Source organism: Harpia harpyja, chromosome 3 (assembly GCF_026419915.1).
Source record: "Harpia harpyja isolate bHarHar1 chromosome 3, bHarHar1 primary haplotype, whole genome shotgun sequence".
Taxonomy (NCBI): domain Eukaryota; kingdom Metazoa; phylum Chordata; class Aves; order Accipitriformes; family Accipitridae; genus Harpia; species Harpia harpyja.
In genome coordinates, this window is record NC_068942.1 from 25,480,001 (window position 1) to 25,488,397 (window position 8,397).

The 8,397-nt window shown below is 37.9% G+C and overlaps 1 protein-coding gene across 5 annotated transcripts in view; it reads left to right on the forward strand.

The window, feature by feature from the left end:
- The window catches only part of FILIP1 (filamin A interacting protein 1), a 110,466-nt gene extending 105,935 nt beyond the window's left edge, over positions 1 to 4,531 (forward strand). For 4 of the 5 annotated variants that reach the window (XM_052781690.1, XM_052781688.1, XM_052781687.1 and 1 more), the window contains one exon: positions 3,707 to 4,531. In XM_052781690.1, the coding sequence (XP_052637650.1) occupies positions 3,707 to 3,747 (41 nt within the window). In that variant the 3' untranslated portion in view covers positions 3,748 to 4,531. The other variant, XM_052781689.1, reaches the window with a different exon arrangement.
- Positions 4,532 to 8,397: the final 3,866 nt, after the last annotated feature.

The window sequence follows — 8,397 nt, forward strand, 5'->3', positions numbered from 1 at the left end:
TAATGCAGAAACCAAGCCTTCCTCTGCGCAGGTCATCATCTAGAATGAGTCATCCTCTTGCTTTCTCTCTCTTACCTTTTTCTCTGTGTTAATTTTTTTTTTTTAACAAAGTGGAACAGTTTCAGTAGCAAAATGCATGCAACTCAGAGTAATAATGATAGTTACAGTGCTTCATCGGGAACCGAGCTGGCTGAGAACCGATCTTTGTATTTTTGGTAGGATTCAGTGTCAGCTGGAGAGATGCTTTGTTCTGGCTGAGTGCGTGGCCATATAAGCAGTCGTGATAACTCAAGCCCAGCAGTTGGAACATCTGGCTTAGGCCAGCAGTAAGGTGGAGAGGGGGAAGAGCGAGGAAAATGCCAACCCATTCATGAGCAGCACACGTGGACTGAGAAGGTGCACCCTCAGTTCTCCAGATGATCTCTGTGATTTTAAATCTAGTTCCTACTAAGTTTTCCACTGTGTTCCCCGGACTAGAACCCATCACCTGAATTACTGTTAAATGTGCGTATTGCTAATGTAGTCATTAGCAGAGCAGTACATTTAAGTAAGTGTGACTGAAAATGAGGGAGCACAGAACTTCAATCCTAATGGCTGGGGGGGAGTTTCTCAGCTCAGTAAACATGCTAAGTAAATAATAGAAGGAAAACAGATTTTGACTTATTTTGCCCACCTTTTTTTCCTTTCATGACACCCATTAGTGTGATTTTTTAAAGAACAAATAACACTGTGTGACTCTCATGAATATGCCCATAGAGTATGCATGTTACCATATGTAAATCTCAAACCACTTACAGCACACAGTAATTAGCATCATGTGAGTAATCTCTAAAGTCACGTTAATATGTTGATTCATGCCAGTTGGATGCCAAGTCATATGTTACTGCCTGACATATGCTACACGTGTTCTAAAACATCCTCAATATTTACATGAATATTCAGTAATTCTGATCAGATGTGGAAGAGCATGTCTTTAAAGAGACCAAGCTACTGTCCTGCTGGGTTTCAGGTGCTTGGCATAAGCTGCAAGAGTCAGGACAATTTTCAGACCAATTATATGTTCCCATCACACATCAGTGGCCGATTTCATTGAGTCGCTTTGAAACCTGTAGTTTGCTGGCAGGAGTTTCTGTGAGCTCATCTTTCGAACTTGTTTTCATTTAGGGGAATGTTTTTCTCCCCTATGTCAGTGTGAGTTACCCTCTTTCTCTTAATTTTGCCTGAGCTCTCTCAGGCAAAACTACATGCAACATTTCTCATTACAGATGTTAACTTCACTTTGAATCTTACTCCCTACACACTGCTCTTACTTGGCTTTTTGGAAGATGCAATCAGGGTTAACCATTCTCACATGTAGAGCTGTCAGCTCTGAGGGTCAGGTATGAATCACTCAGGTATGAATGGGTCCGCTTTAAAAACTCTCTTCAGGATTTTAAAAATAGAAATACTGATACATGATTCTCCTCTGTTGCTTGGACACGCATTGTCTGTGGTACATACATTTTTCTATATTGTAAGAAGAAATTAAACTTCATGTGTTAAAATGTCAGTTGACGTGCTTCATTATATGAACCAGTATTTTTCATAGGCCAGCTGTTAATGATGTGTTTCCTGGAGAAGTTCTGATTTACATCAGTGGGACTGAAAGCAGAATTAGCAGTTTTACATTAACTTTGTTTTCTTTTCCTGTCATTAAAATAGTTTTGTTTAAGTGAATTCATAGCTCCTTGAAATATTCACATCTGTAACCCTAGAAAAATTTATGTAATCATATCCTACAGATATAATCATATTCCTACAGAGGGTGGTCCGACTGAACTCTGACAAAATCTGCCCTACTATAATTTTAGTGTAATAACTGCTCAGACACCTCTTTTAGTAACTAGAGCGTGTGTGTGTATATATGTGTGTGCGTATAATATATATATTTTTATATATATGTAAGGATTTCAGATAAAAACAACTGATGGACAAACTAAGAGCATACGTATACGTGTGTGAGAAATGAATGAACAAGTGAATACTAGAAGTGGAAATATTTGATTTTTTAATTATTTCTCCTACTCTTCTCTGCATAATTGCTATATTTGGTCTGTAGGAGGAAGACTGATTCAGAAACCTGCTGTAGTCTTGCTGTTCATTCAGTGACTGAGCCTTTACAAGGAGCATGATATTTTTCTGCTACCCATTTAGTTTTTAGAATTTCGTATCTAAACTCCGTATTAATATATAAAGTGCATACTGAATTTAAGAAAAAAATTGTTCCATATGGAGTTCATGTGACTCCCCTTGAAGTTAATGGGAGAGTTCGCCTGAGGTTACAATCTGATATTAAGTAAATGCAGCTTTTTACATCATATACCGCAAGAGCTTGAAGTTAGACAACAGCACTGGTTATAAGGTAAAATCTTACTGTAGTTTGTGGTTCTTTCACATTCAGTGCGTACATTTGGTACAACTGGTATACATATCTTGTTGAAAATCATTTGTTATTGATAAATGATATGGAAAAGAAATACTTTCTATTTGGGAAATCCTATTAGTTCATTTGCCTTAACATATTTTCTTGCATGTTTCCTGAGCCCTGCTTTTGTGATTCACTATGTATGAAGAGCATCGCTGGAATCTGCCATCTAGTGGCAAAGTTCTGGCATTAAGAGTACATGGAAAACATTTTGATTTTTCTTTCTTCTTACAATGGAACTTAACCAAACATCTTGCAAATATTAGTTAGGAAGCAGACAAAGGCAGAAGTCAATAAAAATCTAAAAGGGAATAATGACGGGATTAGTGTCATTTCTTGGGTCATGTAAATTTTGAAAAATCTTCAGACGATTAGGAAGGAATCTTAAGAAAAATAATTTCGATTAAGAAAATGAGTATTTCTGAAAATGTATAATTGTATGTTTCGAGTTAGCATTGGTACAGTTATATTATTTGAAATGCATAAAATACACCTTTTCAGAGAAAAATGTCATTGATAGCTAAATTCCTATATTAACAAAGTTGCCTGCAAGAGCAGTATATATAGATAGAAGAACATAAGACCAGGTCATTAGTATTTCAGAAGAGCCCAGAGATTAATCAGGATCAGAGATCTACATTACACGCAGGACAAAGTTAAACCCAGCCTTTCAAAGACAATGCCAAGTCTTAGTTTTGCACGCTGTGGCTGAAATTTATCCCTATTGAAGTCATTAGCAAAATTCAAGCAGACTTGCTGAATAAAACCAGCATAGGTTTCTAAGCCATATTTAAGTAAAAAATGAGGAATGACCCCATACGTCTTCCTCATCCCCTTTTCAGAATTGTCAGCAGATCCATGATGGATTTGCGTAAACAGGATACAGGAGACCCAACTCCAAGTCTTCCTCTACCTGATTCTGGCGTGGGACTGGAGCATTGGTGTCCCTGTGGTTTAATCCATTCAACTGTATTATTCTTTTTCCCCGTGGACGACCCAATGATGGTCCTGCCATTGAAGTGGAAGCCAAGGGCCTCTGAGCCCTAGCCTGGTACTAATTTGGTTTCCCTTTGTAGCATTAGCCAGGACAGTTTTTATTAACCAGTGATGTGAGAGTAAGTCTGTGAGACATTTCTAGAAGAAAAATGCTTTGCACTGCCATTGTAATTGTTCTTCTTTAAAGTAACTTGTAATGTATTTGCAGTTTCATAAAACCAAATGTTTTGCTATCTTTTCTTTTAGAGAGTGTCATCATTCACCAGTTACGCATGAACTCCAGATGAGTTACTGCCTCCACTATACGCTCTCCGTGTGCACTACCCTCCTCGCCAGTTGGACGGATCACTGTAGAAGCTCTCTACCATCAACACCAGGGTCACTTGTGCTACTGATTATTCATGGAAGTATTTATTGCCTCCATTAGGTTTTATATATTTTTTCTTGGTAGAGCTTTACGAATGAAGAGCCTTGCTGATACTTTGAAAGTGCATAGTCAGAGAGGGAGAAGCAGTCTTTCTGCCAGCTGAATTTCACTTTTATTTGCAAAGCCTAAGGCGCGTGCTTGATTTTGTTTGATGTTTGCCATATAATTTATTTTTATAATACACTTTGTAAAGTAACTGTCCCAAAGTTGCAATTCCTGTCGTCCATGGCGCATTTATTTGTAGAATACACTGTCAAATTCGCAATTTGATATTTTTGTAATAGAGAGTATGTAAAGAAAGAAAAAACTAACTTCAGCAATGTTTTGTGTTTAAATGGAAAAATGTTCAGCACATTTTTTGCCACCATGAGATTCTGTGAGACTAAATACTCTGAAGACTGCTGTATGGAATTTGTACTATTGCAGAATATTTCTTGCACTGTGTGATGGTTTGGCATAAAATTAAGTATTAAAGTCCAATGCCTTGAAATACAACCAGATTTACTCATTTTAAACAATGTAAGCCAGTTTTTAAAGCTGTGATTTTTTTTCTATATAATGTATGTTTTTACTTCTGCCTGTACCAAAAAAGTTGATTTTCATTACACTGTAACTAATAAATTTTCACAACTATGCAAATGTAATCAAGTGTTTGAATTTTAACTCCAGTTTCCTAAGGTTGACAGTAGTCATGTATGTATTTGTTTATAGGGACAGAATGTATGGCTTTGAAGTTCCTTCTTCTGACTGGTGTCTCACTGTGGTATCCCAGTGCTGTACAGAGTAAAACTGATGCAGATGTTAAGATGCGGAGAGGGATCTATTGCCAAGGCCTTAACGGCTTCATGGCTTCTAACCTTGTGCTTTCACTGCATTGGCAGAGCGGTCTGACTGGTACCATCAGAAAGAAGAAGTAGCCCTGGGCTGGTAGGACTGTGTCAAAGAGAGGCCGCGCACTCTGCCATACGCTGAAGGGCCCATTTAACACTGGTGGCTGTAGCTTTGCAAATAGCATCCAGAGAGTTCTGTGGCAGCTACACTTAAAATGATTTTTGAATGAATTACATATAAAGCTGGATACAGGCCAGGCAGGGTCTTTTTTCTTATACATTTCATAATGAATTATTTTTAATCTAAGTCATTGGCACATATTTAAAATCCTGCAGATATTGTTTAATTGCAGAAGCTACTGGGAGAAACTACTTTTTGGAAGGGAAAAAGGTGTTGCTTGCAGGACATACGCTGTGAGATGCTAGAACAAGTGCATTAACTCGGCGTCCCACTGAGATGACGAGGTCAGTTCATCTTTGAAGCTGTAATATTGCACTGCTCTGTAGTCAAGTTGATCTTCATGGGAGCTGTTTTTCCTTCTAGATATGAGTTCTGCAGCAAATGCTGACATGGTAGAGAAGCAGGATATTCTGGGACCTGTATAAACTTTCTTGGAGTTGATCTGCATTATAAAGAGTTTGCTAATACAGTTATACTGAGTAATCAAAATAAATGCTGCTTACCCTTGCAAAGGAGTCGTTTTGTCAGTACAGCTTATACTTCAGCTGGTACATCCAGTTTTTTAAGGAGTGGGGTGTTTTTTTCTTTCTTATGGCAGACAAGGTATGCCAATAACATAGCTGTGTCTGTAGATCATATTTTAGAGTGAGGCGAGAATTCCAGCTTTCAGACCGTAATACAGCTGAGGTGAATTAAGTTTAGTATGTGCCACATTTCAATTTACTGCGCAGTAGAATGAACATTGTAATGACCCAGATCTTCTATTTTCAAAGCGTTACTTGGGAATCAAAACCTATCCATGTTAAGAACTACATTGAGCTCATCTGGAATGAAATTGCCAGCTATTTGAAAGTGACAGTGACACGCCTGAAATAAACTTCAGCTTTTAAATATGAGTAAGATATAAATAAAATATTATTCTGAAATGGAGTCTAGGTTTAAAAGGTCCCAATCAAAGTAGAAAATATTTTTCCTTCTATAGATTTTAATATAAAGCTGATTCAGTATGAGTATATGTATAAGTTGTCCCCTTCTGGTTTACAATTCCTAAACAAATAAACATTTACGGCTTCACACGTACATTAAGTTTATAAGCTTTACAAAATAAAGGTTTGTTTAAAGCATAAATACAGTCGTGGTGTATTTGAAATCATTTAGATTTTAAAATATTTTTGATGAACTGCAGCACTTTGGAGTAGGAGTCTGGTAACGCTGGTCATAAAAGCTCCATGGTGATATACACTATTTCATCGCTGATAATGGTTTATACAGGTACAATAATAAATTCTGATCTGACACATGGCAAGCAGCTGAAGTATTTCATAGAAATGCCTGGAGGGTAAAACTCACGTGTGCAAAGGGTGCTTTGACAGGTGTATTTCATCTTCAGTGCATTTATGTTCCTTGTCAATTTTTTACATTACCTAATCTGGACATGAATCTAAAGCAAGTAAGTAAAGAAAGTGCATTAGCCACATAATTAGCCTGTATTTTGGGGACACTCAGGAAGAAATCTATTAATATAGACTAAAGATGTGATTAATTTCTACAAGTATTGTCATTTTAAAGAAAGAAATCAGGAAGTGCCTTCAGACTAAGACAACGTGGAGGCTACCTTGGGCTACAGACATTGCTGTATTAAGGCGTAAAGAAGTTTGGCAGAAAATAAACGCCCTCAGGTGTCAGAGGGGCTGGGGGTGGCTGGGCTCAGATTCTGAGTGATGCCCAATTCAGCAATGTAAGTCTGGTCGCATTCAATATATTGAACTATCACGATTACGGATGCACAAATAGCGCACTGTAGTTTCAACTTAGTCACGCTGAACAAACTAGAATGGCCAGAGTTAAGGAGTTTGGTCACGTTCAATGAACTATCATGGCTAGATTAATGAACAGTACGGTTTATTAAAGCAACAGGAGTACAGGTTCTTTTGGATTGCCGGTGATAAATACAGGCTGCAAAGCACATGCAAATAATATGGTCGACTACAAGCACACTGAATTATGGAAAAACTCTATAGAGGTTTCTACATTTCCCGGGGAAGCACTCGGTATAACTAAGGGTTCGAGCCTTACCCAATAGGCGTCCCTTTGCTGGGGGAGAGATGTTCAGCCCATTGCCTGATCCCAGAAGTCAGCGATGTCCTCCTGACTCGTCCATGATGGTGTCTTCCCTAACATTCCTCCTCCCTTAAGCCCTTTTATACTATTTTCTTATTTTAAGGTGAAGCTTGAGTGACTCTAGTCATACATACCTTTATTATGATTGGTGTAAAATCTCCTCACTTTACTTTTAAAGGTATATGCTAGAGAAAATTCAGAGCGCATGCTCAGTGAGGGGTGGTCACAGCTCGGAGGCAGGTAGTTTTTGGGACAGAGGTGTGTTTTGGTATTATGATGAGATTATAATGAGTGAAGTTCACCCAGAGGACATGATTTTGCATGTCACCACTCCGGAACGGGGTACTTACGATATAAATCAGAAGTAGGGCAGTAGGTTGACAGAACCCCCATTATTTCACCTCCTTGCTTCAGTGGATTCAATGCAGGGACCTACCGGTCTTGTTCCAGTAGTTCCAGTTCCCCATCCCTACAGTGTTACGACAGAGCCTGGCCGCAACATCTCCCCTCTGCTCCACCCTCCATGTGGCTTAGGGAATTATTATGGAACAGATTCCTTGCATATCCACTGCATTCCACCCTGGAGGTTTACCTTCCCTTAAGGGGTGGGACAGGACATATCGATAAGTCACGTCCAGCAATTATTCCACAGCTATCAGTAGCTTTTAAGCAATTGAAAACCAGTGAAAGAGATCTTTTACTGTCTAAAGAAGATTGAAAGACTTGTGTTAGTATAACCACAGGTGATAAAATATGTTTCAATCCATTAAAAAAATCTCAAACGCTTTGATCCCTAGAGCCAGTGAGTTTTCATTTTGCCTCATTGTGAAACATAATTGGACCAAAGAGGAGATAAAACTGCCTGTTTTGTAGAACCATCTCTAATGTAGCAAACAAGCGATAACATGAAGGTTACTGCCCTGACTGTGCCACCTCCTACTGTGAATCACTGGGTTTTAGCTCTTCTTCTGAACAGTAACATTTAAGTTGAAAACTTCGTATTTAATGCTTTAAGATTTGCTACCTGAAATGATCTATTTGGCACTTAATGCATTTTATTTGCATTGCCTGTTCTAAATATTAGGGGTTTTAACTGCAAAATGTTTTATTTCTTTAGATTTTATTTTAAAAAGCATTCATTATTTACATCGTTCCTAGAAATAAGTGGACAATGTGATAGAGCTAACTGCCAGAAGATCAGTTTGGGGGCTTAATGGAATACAATTAAAAAGTAAATGCCAATTGGTGGTCTTTTAGATTAACTACAATACATTAATTTTTGTACAATTTTAAGGCTCATTTTATCGCCTGAAATCAGACTTCAGTTTTCAATTTAAAATTTTGTAATTTTAGCATTTATTCTTGGGTAGTCTGTTAC